This window comes from Zootoca vivipara, chromosome 1, assembly GCF_963506605.1.
Source record: "Zootoca vivipara chromosome 1, rZooViv1.1, whole genome shotgun sequence".
NCBI lineage: Eukaryota > Metazoa > Chordata > Lepidosauria > Squamata > Lacertidae > Zootoca > Zootoca vivipara.
In genome coordinates this window covers 46,925,638-46,944,538 of record NC_083276.1, presented here as the reverse complement: position 1 = coordinate 46,944,538, position 18,901 = coordinate 46,925,638, and the positions used below count along the sequence as shown (strand labels likewise).

At 44.9% G+C, this 18,901-nt stretch overlaps 1 protein-coding gene across 5 annotated transcripts in view; it reads right to left on the bottom strand.

Annotated features, from left to right (window-relative positions):
- ACTN1 (actinin alpha 1) overlaps nt 1–16,992 on the bottom strand; it is a 93,233-nt gene extending 76,241 nt beyond the window's left edge. For 3 of the 5 annotated variants that reach the window (XM_035113600.2, XM_060273879.1, XM_035113608.2), the window contains exon 1: nt 16,724–16,992. In XM_035113600.2, coding sequence (XP_034969491.1) covers nt 16,724–16,828 — 105 coding nt within the window. In that variant the 5' untranslated portion in view covers nt 16,829–16,992. The remainder of the gene's footprint in view (nt 1–16,723) is intronic. The other 2 variants (XM_035113590.2, XM_035113594.2) reach the window with 1 other exon arrangement.
- Nucleotides 16,993–18,901: the final 1,909 nt, after the last annotated feature.

Genomic DNA, 18,901 nt, shown 5'->3' with positions numbered 1-18,901 from the left:
AATATCCCCGCTCTGCACAGCACCTATGGCTCTGCAAGCACAGCATGCAGATTAAACAGGAGTAACCAAGCATGCAAATTAAGAGTGTTTATGCAAAATTAACTAAAACTGCATATTTTGTGGGCAATGCTTTTGTTTGTTTGTTTCCTCCCCAAGGAAGAATGGCTCCTAAAATATGCCAAGGCCATAACAAAGTCTGCAGCAATAGATGTTTCTTCTCCTCCTCTTTTAATGAATCCCAGCTGGGTTTTCCTGTTGCTTCCCCAGTCGCACCATAGGTCAAAACACACACAAGAAGAAGAAGGCACTTCAATCTCACAGCATATCTAGTCTGAAAACTGACAGAGCTTTGGCAGCACGACACAACACTGTTTCAACACTCTCACATCTTTTGTTTTTTGTTCCTCTCTAAGCTACCTTCCTCTGCTACCCACACCGTAAGTTACTTCAAGCCACAATACTGTGGGCTTTTTGAAGAGGCTTGAAATCGATATTCTTCTTCATGATGCTTCCTCTCCTAGACAGGAATCAATTTAGATTTGTGTTGTTTTTGCTAGCTGTTGTCCATAATGTGATAGTTAGCAATAGATGACAATGGATCTAGAGCAGTACAGTGACAATTAGAGGAGGTGGGTGCATGTAAAGTGATTATTAAAGTAGCCAGACAGATAGAGGAAGGGGTAACAGAAGAGCAATAGATTTTAGGTTTGTCACTACTTGCCCCAACAATGGAAGAGACAAAAGGAGAAAGTCAGGATCCAGCCATGAATGAATCAGCAGAGACAGAAGATTGACTCACTGAGACGTATTTAGAAAAAATTAAGTTGTGCTTCAGGGCTTGGAAGCATATTTAATCTCTAGGCAGGAAAAGAAATACTGTATTTAATTTTAAAGCATTATTTTCCCTTTACTCTCCTCTAGCCATATCGCTTCACGGTTATATTCCTTTATTGTGAGCTCTCAAAAGAGAGGGAAGCACTATGGAGAAAATGCAGGAGAGCAATAAATTCACAAGTACGTACATTTTCCAGATGCTCTGTAAAAAGCGAGAGGCAATTGACAAGTAAACACCTGGTGTGGAAACACCCTCTCTCTCAGTACAACTGTTTGTGGACCATGCATCCATGAATAGGCAAGACTCCCAAAATGCCAGTCCAGGATCTAGCCTGGAAGCCATCATCAAGCATAAGGCAGGATATTACACAGCAATCAACACCAGAGGTCTCAGATAAAGACACATTATTCTGGGACAGAATATATTCAATAAAAATTTTGAAACCTAGAAGAGTTATCCGGCAGTCAAAGATATTAAAACAATTTTAAAAGTCCCCACTGCAACAACATGTGGATTTTAGAAGGAGACAGCTCAAAAGAAATGATCTTGGTAGTCCTTGTGAAGTACCGTACACAAACTGGGAGCACAAATACTTGAAACACACACTTAAAGGTACCGCATTTTTCCGTGTGTAAGACTAGTTTCCCCCCCCTAAAAAATAATGTCAAAAATTAGGGGGTGTCTTATACACGTATACATCTCCCACCCGTTTTCTTAAGTCTGAGTCCCCCAAAATAGGGGGCATCTTATACGTGGGGGGCATCCTATAGATGGAAAAATATGGTAGTTTAGCCCTGAATGCCTTCTAGTTTTGATGTCCAATATCTTGTCTGTTAGCCTTTCCCTCCTGCCAATTTCAGATTTTCCATACAAGTCTATGGCAGAGGTTTTTCCAGCTGTTTAACAAAGACGGTATCAGTTTTAACATTCATAAAGCACCACAGTAATGAATAGAATATAGCCAGTGAACAGCAAAACAATCAATCAGTCAATCAATCAATCTTTATTACGGTCAAAGACCAGGCAACAGAAATAGCAATAGCAATAATAACACGTATATCTACATCAGTACCAAGGGGCAGAAGCAGTAGACAAAACTGAAAACTCATTAAGAGGCCGAAAGGAATTCCTGAAAAGCAATTGCAAAGGCCTCACTAGTAATGTGCCAGAGAATGGGTACATCAATTCAGGCAGTAGAATAGGTGCTTCTACGTATATTGCTTAAAAATCAAGTGTTACCAATTTGACAGGGTTACCCTCTGTATTTACAGAGTTCATAGACTGTAATGTCTACATTATTAAACCATTAAGGCAGTTGGTAGGCTAATATGTTAACCTTATTCTATCATACTTTAAACATTGTAACATGCCACAGAAGGGTGTAACTATGAGCATTGCAAAATAGTCACTATAAGGTCATCTGTGCATATGTTTCAGGGGAAATGTTCAGAAATAAGAATTCCCTAAACTGTCGCCTTTTATGCACCTATTTAAATATTCCCCCCCCCCCCCAACTACCAATGGCTGTTCAGACAAGCACAGAGAAGGACCAGCCGAGGCTGAAGGGAACTGACAGGACAATACTCTATATGCCTACTTAGTGTAGGATTGCAGCATGAATCAGGCCCTGAAAAAAACCTCAGCCTTTACATTAACCACATCTCAGGTTTCCAGGCCTTGAGGCAGAAAATGCCCACTCACACATATAAAATAGCAAAAAAACAAACCCTCTCACATTTGCCAACACTATGATATCAGCACTTGGTTTCATACCATGCTGAGTATGACTCGCTTCATCCCATCCCTCGACATTCCAAGAACAGGAAACAGCCAGCCCAGCCACATCCTCATAATAGCCTACTTCCAAGTAGGAGCCAGGGAGGAAAAAATGCCCAGTTTTCTTTTGCATTCAGCTGCTTCTCAGCAACTTGAGCGCATTCCTGACTAGCAGATTTACTCCCAAGGAAGCTGTTCAAGCTTTCGTTATGAGCAGCAGCCTGGGCCCTTCCCCCACCAAGCAAGGAGGGTAAAGGTGAGGGGCTGGGAGTGGCAGAAAGCAGGTGGTTGGGCACTGGGTGCATGTGAGAGGGGAGAAACAGAGCTGAGAAATTAGGAGAAATCAAAATGGAATGAAAGGGTGAGAGAGAAACAGAAGAGAAAGAAAGAGAGTAGAGGACAGAGGGAATGGATAATGTGCGGCATTTGCAAAGTGTCACAGGTTTTCCACTTTCAGTCTCTCATTGCTAACGTAAATTAACTTGTGCCTGTAACACAGCTTGGATTGATTTTGAGTGGCTTCTCTGTACCCTGCCAGTTTGCCATTTGTTGGGGAGGGGATAGGTAAATCATGGTTAGGAAAGGGTTCTCTGCATCTCTCCCCCAAGATAACAAAGTCACATGCTTTAATTCTTGGTAAATTAACCCTAACCCTACTATAGGTAAAGGTAAAGGGACCCCTGACCATTAGGTCCAGTCGTGACCGACTCTGGGGTTGCGCGCTCATCTCGCATTATTGGCCGAGGGAGCCGGCGTACAGCTTCCAGGTCATGTGGCCAGCATGACAAAGCCGCTTCTGGCAAACCAGAGCAGCACATGGAAACGCCGTTTACCTTCCCGCTGTAGCGGTTCCTATTTATCTACTTGCATTTTGACGTGCTTTCGAACTGCTAGGTTGGCAGGAGCTGGGACCAAGCAACTTGAGCTCACCCTGTCACAGGGATTTGAACCGCCGACCTTCTGATCAGCAAGCCCTAGGCTCAGTGGTTTAACCACAGCGCCACCTGGGTCCCAACCCTACTATACCATGGTGTAATTACACTCACACATAAATAGTTTTGCTATTTCTTTAATCAATTTAATTGTTTTTAGAAATGAGATTAATTTAAGCATGCTAAGGGGTGATTAATGCACATTAAGTGATCTTCAATGTGCAGCCCAGGAGATTTTCTGCTGAAAAGCAGAAATATATTGGCAAACTGTCTTGGACCTACCACTGCTCACCACCATGATGTGAAAACCCTTTGAAAGCAAAGGGAAGCAAGGTTTGCTTTTATTTATCTGAACCAAGCCCACAACAGTTTCTCAGTTCCTAATAACCAGCCTCTTTATTAGGTTCTCTTGCTTTCCTCCCACCCAAAAAGCACATCTTGGTTGGATATATTCTTGCAGTCTCCCCACTTTTCACCTAGCCCCTGGAATCAAGCAGCCATGCTGCTTCTGCAGATTGGATCCTCTATTAGGGTGCAAAGCAAAATCTAGCAGTAGTGAACCTGCCTTAAGAGCTCGTGCCAAGGAGATGCTTGACAGGCCCTGAAATTTGGAACTTTTGCCAGGAATGAACTCAGATTTGGCTTCCTGCATATGGATCACAGTCATTCTTCAGACATAAGTCCTATTAAATTTTGTGGGACTTACTCCCAGGTTGGGACCGCAGTTCTGCTTGCTAAGGTGTGATAAATTCTGTAAATATAAACTGAAGAGTGCTCTCCACACACACACACACACTTTTCTTTTTAGAGAAGCAGAAAAACTTTAGGGAAAGTCATGTGTTTTAAATGTATGGTTTATAAGATAGCTATAGGGAAACAGAGCAATAGCCCCGCCACTAAGTGTTAGGTGTCAGGAATATCAATACAGCAGTATGGTAGGAAATGGATACCAAAGAGGAAAACTTTACAGCGCAATAGGGAGATAACTAAGAGGCCTCCTTGGCTCTAAACCCTGTCACAAACATGCTATTGCCCTTCGCTGTTAAAATACAACGAAAGGATCAGAAACAGGAAAATGACTCTTTCCTAATTTTACTAAAACTTCCAGTTGCGAGGCCATTTGTTGGCAACCTTTGGGTTGCTTCATTCTGTCCTTCCTCTCTCCCCCCACCCCCACCCCATCCAGCCTTTATTGCTGCACCCATTGCCGAACAACCCACTGCCCTTATTACACGTATTCCTTCCTTCCCAAGACTTCATTTTGAGGCCTTGATCTTATCAGCTCAACCTTCTGTTGCTTGGCGCAGAGTTTCTGAGACAGGTATGATAAGACTTAACTCACTAGGTAAAAAAAAAATCTGTTGCTGCTTTATTAGGTCATGACTAGCTATTAAGAGTTCAGTCACAAAGCAATCCCCACAAGTGGAGTGGGGTGAGGCGGGGTACCTCAGGCCTGGGTGCTCTCTAGGAAGCCCTCAGGACTGCTTTCGGAGTTCCAAAGGCAGTCCTTAGATGGTGCCTTGTATGCCTTCTTCTGGCAACTGCAGCAGCCAAGCTGGTGCCAAACATATTGCTTTCCTTTCCTTTGGACCACATCAACGAGGTCAAGAGGGGGGTCTTGTCGTCTGGGCAAATATTATTATTATTATTTACACCCCGCCCACCTGGCTGTGTTTCCCCAGCCACTCTGGGCGGCTTCCAACAAAAGATTAAAATACAATAATTCATCAAATATTAAAAAGCTTCCCTAAACAGGGCTGCCTTCAGATGTCTTCTAAAAGTTGTTTATTTATTTGACATCTGATGGAAGGGAGTTCCACAGGGCGGGTGCCACTACCGAGAAGGCCCTCTGCCTGGTTCCCTGTAACTTCGCTACTCACAGTGAGGGAACCACCAGAAGGCCCTTGGCGCTGGACCTCAGTGTCCGGGCAGAACAATGGGGGTGGAGATGCTCCTTCAGGTATACTGGGCCGAGGCTGTTGAGGGCTTTAAAGGTCAGCACCAACACTTTGAATTGTGCTCTGAAATGTACTGGGAGCAACTTTGGTGCTGCTAAGCAGTGGTTTGACTTCACTCCCAGAGAAGCACTTCATTGTCTCTTGAGACAGATGGATGCCAACCGTCTATTCATAGTGGAAAACATCCAAGTGGAAACTGGAAAACATCCCCATGGAAAGTCTCACCGTATGTCCACCTACTCTGCTGAGATGTGCTCAGTAAAGCTCAGAGGCAGCCACTCTCTACACAGTGGCAGTGCAAAGAGTTGATTCATGATGAGAAATGTGTTGTGTAAATTAGCCACTGCGAGGAAGATTTCACAAGCCAGCTGTTTATGGGCTTGTTGGACCCAAGCCCATGGTGGAAACTAAGCCTTGGGATTTCCCTGCTTGGCAAGTATCTGTTCCAGGCCTGACATACATCTCATGCTACTGTAATTAATTTGTAAAATCTGACTGACAGGTGAAGTTGCGAAGCCACTGTGGACCCTGCCACCTCACAAACAACAATCTGTGTTCCATGGAAGGGTTGAGTGAGAGCGAGAGAAATCAGAGATGGCTAATGTATGGTCTATAGGCTAGATGCATCACGGAGCTATTATTTCAGAATCCTTCTGGCCCTAACAAAAATGTTTCCAATCTGTAATAGGAGTGGAGATTCCACACTTTAATGTTAAATCTCTCTTTTGGGTTTTGAAGGTATCACTGTACATATCTATGAATTATAATGTGCCTTACATCTATGAAGCCCTGACTGCTACATGGTGCCAGATTTATGGCAAATGTTTTTAAGGCACCAGCGAGCATTAGAGAGTTGCTTTCATGCTGCAGAGCAGCCTTCTTCAACCTGCTGCCCTCCAGTTATTTACTGAACTTCAGTTTCCATAATTCCCAACCGTTAGCCATGCTGTTTGGCACTGATGGGTGTTTCAGTCCAAAAGAACTGGAGGGCACCAGGTTGGGGAAGACTGTTCTAGTGCAAGTAAAGATGCAATGGTAGCCAGTGTTAAATCTTTCTCAATACATTGCACGGATCTGAACACCCAAAACTGCGGTTGATATTGCTTCATCTTCATATCAGGAGCTGCTGCAGTCTAGCAGATACTGTGTGGGGCTGGGAAGAGGAACAGAGTTTCAAAACTCTAATTAGTCATCAGAACCTCAAGCAGACATGCACAAATTAGGACTCAGCCGATTGTAACATCTAAAGGGCAAAACATTAGGGATCACTCCCTAAGCATCATTAGGGGCCAAGCTTGATGATGTGCGAGGAGGATAAGTTAGGCTGCAACATCATAGGAGGTGTATTTCTCTCTTGTGCTAACCTTTGGGACCCAGTTGTGGAAAGGGAGCAACACACACACACACACACACACACAAAGTGGGAATTATTTGGTGGGCATCTGAGAGGGAAGTACCAGTAATAATCTGTAGGGGAAACCTGGATGGGAAATGAATCTGCAGAGGGAGAAACATATCAGTCAGGTCATGTAGGCTAAGGAGTAGTTGCTTAACAACTTCAGAAAACCCCTGCTGGGTCAGACAAAACTTCATCTTGCCTGGCATTCTGTTTCTAACAGCAGTGAGCCAGGTGCCTCTGGGAACCACAGAAGCAGGGTGTTTCAAGAGCAGTTTTCCATGCAGATCCAGCCCATAATAAGCAACGTATTGTTGTGACTTTGCAAGTGTTTGACATGCCTAAAGAAGTGCAGTTTACCAGTCCAGGTCCAAATGGTCTTGCAGCCCCTATCAGTTTTGAGAGTCCATGACAGAGATGGGTAGAATGAAGATCAGCATCTACTGGGAGATGCTCTGGGAGATTTGCAGTTGGTCGGCAAAGATTTCCAACTCCCAACTGCTTAAATATTGCAGCAACAAAATTATTTATTCTTACCAGCTCCAGTAAGAAAAGTGGGAGAATCATAACTGCTGTTGCAAAGTATGGGCTTTATTATTTACTATGTAGCATCTAGGAGGTGGCTCAGGCATTTTCCTTTGAGTAAGAACCATATTCACTAGCATCTTAATGCAGATTTTATGGTTTCTGCTGTGGCTTGTTTATCCATACATCAGCTTGTCTCAAAGGAAGGGGTGGGGGAGGAAATTAAGAACATTGTGGCATGCTTTGAAAAGGAACACATGAAAGCTTCTCGGGGGGGGGGGGGGAATACAAATGTGCCGAGAAACCAACGAAGAGAGGTTATTTTATAGAATATAAATTATGAGCCTTTTTTTAAGCAGCAATTTAAGGGGGAAATGGGTTCTTGGATGACCCTAAGTAGCACTTTAGATCCCACATGAATTGTCCAGAGTTTCCTAGAACAAATGGCTGATGTTTACTGGGCATTATGTGTGAATTGAGCTAGTAAGTTCATGGCAGAATCATAGAGTTGGAAGGGACAGAGTCATGGGACATCTAGTCCAAACCTCCGCAATGAAGGAGACAGATTGCACTGGATCTTATGCTTATATTAGATTCCACCTGAACATTAGGAAGAACTTCCTGACAGTAAGAGCTGTTCGACAGAGGAATTTGCTGCCAAGGAGTGTGGTGGAGTCTTCTTCTTTGTAGGTCTTTAAGCAGAGGCCTGACAGGCATATGTCAAGAATGCTTTGATGGTGTTTCCTGCTTGGCAGGGGGTTGGACTGGATGGCCCTTGTAGTCTCTTCCAACTCTTATGATTCTATGATTATCTGAATTCCCTGCTTTAATCACATGTTTCGTATAACCAAACAGTTGTAATAACAGAAAGTTTGTGAAGGAAATGTTAATGCTTTCTACTCTAAATAAACCATTTTTCTATACTGTGAAAAACAAATTAGTTCTAATTTGATTCTTCCCCCTCTCTCTGTGTGTGTGTGTGTGTGTGTGTGTGAAAGAGAGGGGGGGCAGGAGAATCGTCCTTTCTTCACTCCATCCTCCCCTCAATAAACCACCCCAATAAATACCATGCCAGCCCTGTAATCAAGGCACTCAAAAGGGAAATAAATAGAGTCAGGTGATGGTTGGGGTTACTATAGTGTGTGACTCTCTCTTGCAAGAGGCTATTGGTAGGACAATAATTTGGATACTGAAAGCTACTGTCACAGGACGTTTACCCTTTGAGAAGGGTAAACGATTTGGGGGTTAAAGATAGGGATTGAACTATAGAACAAACCACAGCTTGTTCTTCACATGTTCTGATTCTTTCCCAACTGCTGTTGTCTCAAGCCTTTTTACTGGGATGAACATCTGGGATGGGGGTCAAACAAACCATGGTTAAGGAAAGGTGCTGGTTCACATGTAAATTCCAAGTCATAGCTTAAACCAGGCATCCCCAAACTGCGGCCCTCCAGATGTTTTGGCCTACAACTCCCATGATCCTTAGCTAACAGGACCAGTGGTCAGGGATGATGGGAATTGTAGTCCAAAACATCTGGAGGGCCGAAGTTTGGGGATGCCTGGCTTAAACAAATGAAGGTTTATAAGCCAACAACAGAGCAGGGTTTCATATCATGGTGGGTTTTTTGCAGTCAAATCATAGTTAAACCGCTTTGCAGGGTTCACGCATAACACCAAGTGATGGTGTAATAAACCATGACTTAGCATTGTGCACGAACAAGGCAGAAAATACTTGACCAGACAAACCAAGGCCTGTTTAGTCCAGCTTTCTGTTTCCAACAGAGGTGAGCCAATGGCTACTGAGAAAAACGGGATAGAGATGCTGGAGGCACGTAATGTATAGATTAGAACTTCATTACCCACCAGATTTTGGACTTCCAAGATGTACCATCACAGTTATCAGCTCAAAAAGCATTATCAAAATAATTTTTAGAATGCATACTTCAAGAGAAGAGAGAATAGCTTACAAACACATTTTTTTTAAAGAGAGAAAATAAGTATGAGTGCATATTTAAATACATTTTTGTGGGGGGGGAAATAAAATTCTGATTATTGGAAGAGACTTGTGGGTAAACACATGCAAAAGGGGACAGAGCAGAAAGAGACTGATTCAGGCATCTCTAGCAGAGTTGGAACCAAGCAGGGAGAAATTTAGAACATGGCAGCAAGGTAGTTGAGTGGTAGTTGGGACCTTGGTGTTCAGACCCAGAACTCACATTTGTGGCACTGGACAAATAAATTATCTCCATCTATTCCAGTGTTATATCATAGCTACCAAGTTCTCCCTTTTTTAAAGGGAAATTCTCTTATGCTGAATAGGCTTCCTTGCGAGAAAAGGGAAAACTTGGCAGCTATGGTTATATTCCTAACAGTGGCCAGACAAATGCCTCCAAGAAGCTTCCATGCTGAGGGCATGATAGCAGAAACAGTCCCCTGCATTTCTAAAGCAAGGCAAGAAAGAAATCGCATTATTTTGTCTCCAAGAGCTAGTATCTGAAGGTATACTGTTCGGAGCCAATTTTCTTGGATAGAAGGACAGTCTTGCATGGGGTGGAGCAGAGGGGAGGAGTTTTGGAAGTGTGGTCCAAGTAGCTTGGCAGGGTGGGTGGGACTTGGGCCATCCCCACCCTTTGCAGGCGCAAGCTGCCACTGGCGTGCAGGTATGGGTCATTGGTCCTCACTAATCCAACAGTCCCTTCACCTCATAGCTGTCAAGTTCTCCCTTTTTTAAGGGAAATTCCCTTATGCTGAATAGGCTTCCTTGCGAGAAAAGGGAAAACTTGACAGCTATGCTTCACCTGTCCTTTCTGCCTGCCTTCATTGCTGCCTGAAGCCTCAATACACACCCAGAAAAGAACATTCTACCAGAGGCACAGGTGCTTTTCATGTATCGTCTTCTACAACCCAGCCAGCTTGCATTAACAGAACAGCTACTACAACCCAGAATAGTGCATGTGGCAAATCAAGGTTTACAGCCAGCCTTTGTTTGATTTAAGGCACAGCCGTCACCCTCCCTCCTTACCCTCCTCCAAGCCTAATGGAAAGCAGTTTGTGAAAGTTGGATGGCTTTCAAAATCGGCTTTCAATTGCGCCCAATTTCTTGTGTGAATTAGTAACATACTCAGCAGACTCCGGCACACCCCGTGAAACGTAAAACTCGAGAAAACAGTTCCACAGGGCACATATCTGGGGTATACGAATTAGTAACACAAGAGACACTGCTTGTCCGTATCTACCAACTCAGGAAAACCTCCCACATCTGTAACACAAGCAGCTACCTTTACTCTGGAACAATTTGCCTCTTTTGTTGAGATCCTTCTGGGAATTCACAACACAGTGCAAATAGCATTTGTGAGGTGACAGCTAGGGCACCATGCATTAAAACATTCTGTATAATGTGTGACTCCTGCAGAGCTGTTTGTGAGACCTCTAAGCATAACTTTCCTACTACAGTAATTATTCACCTAGCTATTCTGTCTCTCCCTCCCTCCCTCCCTCTCTCTCTCTCTCTCACACACCCTATTCCTTTGCAAATTAGGTTTCAGATTGCTTAAACTTCCCATGTGCTCTTAGTGGCTTCTTCTTTAAAGTCAAGGTTGGGTTATTATTCTTTTTAACTGGTTTGCTTTCCAACCTGGGCTAACTAAGTAAAAACATTCTTCTTGTCAACCCATAAGTGAATGTAACAGCCTTGTGGGCAATGTATTCTTGTATAATTTGACACCCAGAGGACTTGTGAGAACACAGACTTAGCTACTTTAACCTGGTGAGTTGCCTTCCTTTTTAGGACTAGTTTACTGTAACAATCTTAAATATAAAAGAACACAAGATCCTAAGAACACATCTTGATCCTAATGAGAAAATAGGTTTAGTCAGTGCAAAGAACAGCTTGGGGTTGATAGGGTGTCTGAGTGCATTATTTTCTGAGTCAGGCTTGCTGTTTACCTTTGCAAAGATTACAAAGCACATTTTAAAGCCAACTTATGAAGGCCATATACTATTGTTCACCAAGATGCCATGTTTGGAAACACTGGGCATTGTGAGCAAGTTCTTCAAACAAGGGCCATGTAGCAACCTGACTTCCTTTGGTTATGAAACCAGAAGAATCTCACTGGTTGCAAAATTAGCAGTTACTGTAGTTGTGTGAGATTTCAGGAAATGTTCGATTCTGCCAACTTTACAACAGAAAACTCTAACCTGCCTGCAACATGCTGCAATTGTATGAGTTCCAAATTTCATTGAGTATCAATACGAAACAGTGGTTAGCCTATAAAAGCTGTTCCAGGGCTACTTTAGAAAGTTATTTTTACTGGGGAATGAAAGGTCAAGGTTGGAAGTTCTATTCAAGCAATTCAACAGGAACTTCAAAAAAATTGTATTAAAAGGAAAAAAGCACACTAATCCCGTAATTCAAACCTCATGTGGAAAGTGCAAAGCCTATATGGAAATGTATTTAATGTAGATGTATGTTTATCATATTTTAATATGTTTATGCATTTTTATTATCATATTTTATTCTTGGAAATTGCATTGGGACTTCTTGTGGGAAGTGATTTGTAGATTCAAGAAACATAACCTAACCTCTTTCTTTTAAATGATGGCTGCTATGATGAGCTTTTTGAAAGTTTTAAAATAGAAAACCTGCCTGCAAGACACAAACACTTATGCCAACACCACACATGAGCAGAAGAGCTGCAGGGTCCTTTTCAGGTTTGTAAGGTCCCAAGGCTGGCTTTTGAGAGAAGGCAAAACATAGGAAACTGCCTAATACTGAACAGATTAACAGAACAGCACATCTATCTCTGTAGTCTCTACACTAACTGAAAAGGTTTTAGAAAGGTGAGCTCTACCTGGAGATGCCCCAAATTGAACCCAGGATCTTCTGCAAGCAAAGCACTGAGCTATGGTCCTTCCTACACACCAGATATTAATCCTGTTCACAATTCCCCTCTGCCTGGGTCAAGGCTTATCTATCTATCATCTATCTATCTATCTATCTATCTATCTACCTATCTATCTAAATGCTCAGGTAGCTTCTCTCTGTATATCTCCATAGACAGCAGAGACTCAATGGAAGGTGAGAAAATCTCATGTGCATGCTGAAATACCACCAAGGGGAGACACATTAAAATTCAGGGTCCAATCTACATGGAAGTTTCGGTGTGAAAACAGATGTGCTGTCACAGGCACTGGTGACTTTAGCCCATTTTTCCCCCTGTGGTTATGAGCCCAGCCTCCTTACCAGAAGCCACACTTTCTAGTCTATGAGAAACATACGTACTTGCTTTGTCACACTTCCTACATGAAAGTACCAAACTGCAAGCCACAGCACAGCCAAACTCCAAACATATTTCTTTTGCTTTTCAAACTTTATGAACCACCAACCACTGATATATCGCCCTTGGGTCCCTCCCTAAATCATTAATTCCCCATACTTCTCCTTTCCTACCCTCTCCAGCTTGCTGAGACTATTCTTCCCCCACTGCTCATCGTCTGTCGTTCCCAAAAGCACATGCAGAATTATTCCTTTCCCCTCCAGTATCTTATGTCCTGCAGTTTCAGAAACATGAGGCTAACCTGCAGCCCTCCATATGTTATTGGACTACAACTCCCATCATCCACCACCATTAACCATTCTGGCTGGAGCTGATGGGTGTCAGAATTCAGCAATATGGAGGGCAGAAGGTTCCTCATGCTTAGCTTACTGAGAAATGCCAAGTGATGTTGCAGATCTACTACTCCAAGTGCTGCTTTGGTCCATAGGATTGATAATGAGACTTTGATCCAAATCCCAGCTTACCTGCAGATTCACTAGATAGCTCCTATACAAGGGAAGAGTGACATAGGGATACTATAAGGAAATGTTGTTACACACCCTGAATATTCACAGACTCACAGATTTGTAGAGTTGGAAGGGACCCATGAGGGTCATCTAGAACTTCCTAACGTTAGTTTTCCAGAGAAATTGGAAAATATTTGGAATACAAAATAATCAAAGTCTAGGCTCATTTAAAATAAGGACTGATTTGACAGACATCTTCCTCACACCCCAAAATCAGGATGGCCTGCAAGGAATGCCCATATGACCCATGCATCTGCAAGATTGCACAAGTTGCATTAGTTTCCAGTTGGCTCCTTGATAAAGTTCAGGGTACTGCTGGTTTTTAAACTATAAAACCTAACAGTGTGATCCTATGCATTTCTGTTCAAAAGTAAGTCCCAGAGTTCAACTTAATTCACTAACAAGTGCCTTTAGGACTGGAGTCCTACAAAGCTCACGATGCCTTGAGGACTATATTTCTGGACTAAAATCCCCATCATCCTTAGCCACAGGACATGCCAGCTGGGACTGGTGAAAGGGAGTCCCAACAATATCTGAGGAGCCACAGGTTCCTGTCTCCTGCCTTACAGCAGACTTTTCACAATCTGAGCCGATCTCCTCATTAAGAGTGACTGATCCAGCTCTGCTTGGATCTTCCCCATGGTTAAAAGGTTAGAATAACAGGGGTCTGATCAGTGCCCCCCCAGCACTTCGGAATTAACTACTAATACTACAAAGCCTTTTAAAGTTCTTCCACTTGTAATGTTAAGATGCATACACTAGAAACTACCCAGTTTCAACAGTATTTAACGATACTTGATTTTTATGAAGGATTTAAAAACTTTGTTTACTGTCTTTATATGTTATTTCATGTAAATTCTGCTTGGCGTGTAGACATTAACTGCAAAAAAAGAGAGACAAAATAATTTGTCTATGAGAAATGAGGGACAAATCCCTTTGTTCTACTACACACAGAATTTCTCCCTTTGCTGCATGAAGTTTACTAATCAAAACATCATGTTGTCCTAAGAAAAAAAGGGCGAGAATGAAGAATCATCTGCCCATAACTCTTCTGTGGTAATTTAAATCTCTCAGTAGCAACTTCTGCTACATCCCATGGGCCAGCGATTTAACATTCCCACCGCATGGACTGAGAATTAAATTACCATTCCTCTCCTTTCTGTTGTCATGCCAAGGTCATCCGCCCTGCACCCTGTTATTCAATGAGCACCCTTGTTTTCCGGGTTTGTTTCTCTTGTCCTTATTTTCTCTACAAAGCCTTGTCAAGCCAGGATGCATACCACTGACAGGACTTATTTAATTAACTTAGCCTCCATTGAAGGCACATCATCTTAAAGTATCTATACATCTTTTCATAAACTAGGCAAGGGGAACGACAACAGGGTATTCTCCAATTAGTCAATCCTTCGGACTGATACATTCCCACCTTTATTCAGAGCTCCTTGGGAGGGGAGTCACTTGTTGTTTTTAAAAATTTGCTTGTAAGGTCCTTCTTTTACCCACCAGACTTCCATCAAAGTCCTTTTTAATGTGGCAAAATAAATACAAAGCTCCAGCCAAACACACAGAAGCCATTCCCTCTGCTGACCTCTTCTGTGTGTCACATAGCTAGGAGGCAACTTTGCCAAATCCTTCCCCTCCTCTTCATCGGGCTTTGCCGTCTGACAAATGACTAAAGGGAAATGTTTAAGGGCTTAGGATTCCAGAGTGAGCTAATACAGGATGCCTTTGGTTATTTGGGGGGGGGGGGGCAGAGAGAGAGAATGAAGAAGCTAGAACGCCTCCTAACCTCCCTCCCCGCCTCCCTAAATTTAAAAATGGGATGAATGTTACCATTTTTGGACATGAGTTTTGCACAAGCCCAGCCCTAAACCGCACCATTCAAAACTTGAAGTGAGCCACGACCATCCCGTTAGTGAAGGGCAGAGAGCGAGGGAGAGCGTGGCTCTGCGCGCATGGGGTTCACGAACACCAACCAACCCAGCCCATCGGCCTGACATAGCCCCCCATTTAAGACAACCTGGACCCCCACTTCCCCGCTCCGGATTCTCGCCCTACAAGAAAGAATTGCAGGCCGCCGGCACGAGGCCGCTGGCCAAAGAGATCTGGATTTCCCCCGGGTTGCTCGACCTTCCCAAAGACGCCTTTAGATTTCTGGCGGCTGGAAGGGGGGGGGAACCCCTCCTTTAAAGCAACTTTCCTTGGCGGGTAACTGCTTCGGGAGAGGAAGTGTTGCCGTTCATAATGACACTGTGTGGCAGGGCACACGCGCTACCTGCGCGCCTCCCTCCCCTCGGGGCAAAGGAGAGGGAGCCCCGCTTCCACCTAGCAAGGCGGCGAGAGGAACAAGGCACGCAAACTGCACAGCCACTTCCCTGCTCGAAGAGCCCCTCCGGGAAGGTGGCTTTGGTCGGTGGCGTTGCGAAACGCCGGAGAGGCCAGCAGAGCCAGCCTGTCTCCCGCCCGCAGGCAAGGAAAACATCTGTTGCTGGAGGAGGAGGAGGAGGAGGTGGAGGAAGGAAGGCAACTTCGGCGCCGAGGCACTGAGCAACGCAAACTGCTCCGTCCCTTTACCTTCCGCCACACTTTCCGCGGCCGATCGCCTTATTTCAGCAGCGTCTCCCCCTCACCCCAACCCACCTCCCCCTTTTGCACGTCACCTCCGCTGCCTTTCGCTAGCAACCTCATGCTTTCCTCTGACGGTGGGTTTTTTTAAAAAGCTTTTTATTTTAGAAAAAAAGGCTACATACAGACAAACCGTGATCTCGCAAAGCTGGTCTATTCCGAACGAAATAGATCCCTAGCCAAACCTATGGAACAACTTTAATCCCTGTCCCACTGTGCGTGTGTTTTAAAGGGAGTTCTTGGTTATTATGAGCCGGCCCTCTCTAATTATTGCGCCCTGTGAGCGAGACGCCACCGTCCACACAAGACATTATTTCCGTGTCAGATTGGCGGCGGTGGGGACGGCGGAGGAGGATGCGAGCAAGCGCGTGTGAGTGAAGAGGGGAGATCTCCCTTGGAGACAAATCCTTAGCCGCGCTGGGCTGAGCGTTGCGCGCGCCCACCACCATCCCCGCCGCCCGCCCTGACACTAGAAGACGGAGAGGAATGGAACGGCGCTGAAATTATTCCACGAGGTTCCCGAGGAGAAGGCAACGAAGGGGCAGGAGACGTGTGCAGCAGAAGCGCCTGGTATCCTGGGCTCAGCCGCTGCTCCGGATCTACCCAGCGTGGGCAAAAATCAGGGTGGAAATTGAAACCGCGGCTGCACAGCAACATGTGCGGGTTGGCGGCGCCCACGAATCTCCTCGGCAGCGCCCCACGGGATGCCGATCCCACACGCTCCCTCCACGCTCCCAGATGCCGCCGCCGCCGCCTCGGTCTCATCTAGACTGGTCGGGCTTCTGCTCCCCTCCCCACCGCCCACCGCCGGAGGGAGGCGAGATCCAGGTTTACCTTCCTCTGTTGCTTTTCCCAAGCCGGATCCAAAAGTAGATCCCTGTCCCAGTCGTCCTCGGGGTGCATGTAGTCGTTGGTTTGCTGAGAGTCATAATGATCCATTCCTGCGAGAGGCTGCCGGGGGTCCTTCGGTGCTTCTTCGCCTCGTCGGGGCTCCTGGGCTCGACAGCTCCCTGCTGCTGCTGAAGGCGCAGCTCCACTTGCAGCGAGAGCCGAGAGAATAAGGCAGCTCCCCCTGCCAGATCGCAACCTAATCTTCGCACACACCGAAAGAGGGAGGGGGACACACAAAGCGGCCCTGCCTCCCGATTGACCTTATTGGTTCAGCGGAGTTGCCCAAAGTTCATTTTCGAGGGCCACCCTAACCCCGATTGAGTCTCTCCGGTGTCAATCGCAACTTCCAGCAGCTCTTATAGGTCGATTTAAGAGCGCTTTCCTCTCCCCCTCCCGGCTCCAGTTTCCTTCCCTCTGGACATGTGACGTCTGAATTTCATCTGCTCCGTGGGAGCGGCGTGGTGACGTCTCCCTTGAGTTAGGGGGAGATTTTACAGTTCTAGTCCCAGAAGCTGCTGAGAGGACAAATATGCAGTTTTAACCTACTGGTGCCCGTGGTCATGTGTTGCAAAGCAATGCAAAGAATGTGAGGGGACTCGGTAGGATTCAGCGCCTCCTTTCTCTTACGTGGAGCATAGAGTTAGTCACCGTTACGAGAAGTTCGGTGTCTATGAGAAGCTCCCGCAGCAGAAGACACTGGGGAAAACAAAGCTGAAATGAAGTGGGGTTTGTTCCCACCTTTGTTTTTAAGTGCTCTCTCCCCACCCTCTCAAAAGGTGGGCATTTGATGAAGAGATTTGCGTCTGGTTGCCTACAAACACTTCACACCTATAGTTCTTTAAAAAATAAAAATAAAGGCTTGTGATTTATTTTATTTTTTGAGGGGAAGGAACCCAGTATATTCAGTAGATTGCCAAATTTGAACTGAATCTAGTAGCAACACTTTGCACAGAACATTTGAATTTACTAAATGCTTACCCACTAAAACTGCGATCTCTGCAAGGACAGAATTTCTGAAGGGCATTTCATCCTTTTCATAATACTTTTATTTTAGGATAGCAAAATATTAAAAGGGTTTGTGAGAAATACTTTGTGAGAATTTTCAATCCAAAAGGCAAGGCACTTTAAATATTGTTGGATCAAGACTAGGCCAGGGATGAGGAATTTACAGCCATGCAGATATTGCCAGGACTCTCAGCTCCTCTCCACCCCCACCACCATGGGAATAGCTGGGGGGGGGACTGCCCCCCTATATCAAGCAAAACAATAGAAATACTTAACTGACCAATCATATCGGTTCTGTCCCTCCCTTAACAAAAGTCCTGCCCCCCCCCAAAAAAATCCTGGCTATGCCCATGCACCCAACTACAACTCCAGGTGATGGAAGCTGCAGTAACTTTTGAAGTTGGGAATTATGTGCCCATAGGCACATATCCATGCCCTGGAACCAATTTAGATGACTATGGGAGCTCACAAACAAGGCATGAGGAGGGTTACTAGAGGCCTCCTTCGTGGTGTGTTCCCAAGCATCTGGATCTGTGAGATCTGTTGCACCCAACCCTGAAGGTTCTTACTCATTCTCATGCCTTGTGGCAGTAGAAAGACCTATCCGGCATGAATTTGTCTAGTTCCTTTTAAAAAGCCATCTACATGACATGGTGTGGCAGCCAATTTCGTATGTACTTCCTTGAGCTCTCTTGAATCCACTGCTAACTACCTGCACTGAGTGACCCCAAGTTAGTTCTAGTCTATGAGGGGGTGGCCTGTTGTCTTTGAATTTTGGTGCTGGAGGAGACTCTTGAGAGCCCCATGGACTGCAAGAAGATCAAACCTATCCATTCTGAAGGAAATCAGCCCTGAGTGCTCACTGGAAAGACAGATCCTGAAGCTGAGGCTCCAATACTTTGGCCACCTCATGAGAAGAGAAGAATCCTTGGGAAAGACCCTGATGTTGGGAAAGATTGAGGGCACTAGGAGAAGGGGATGACAGAGGACGAGATGGTTGGACAGTGTTCTCGAAGCTACGAACATGAGTTTGACCAAACTGCGGGAGGCAGTAGAAGACAGGAGTGCCTGGCGTGCTATGGTCCATGGGGTCACAAAGAGTCGGACACGACTAAA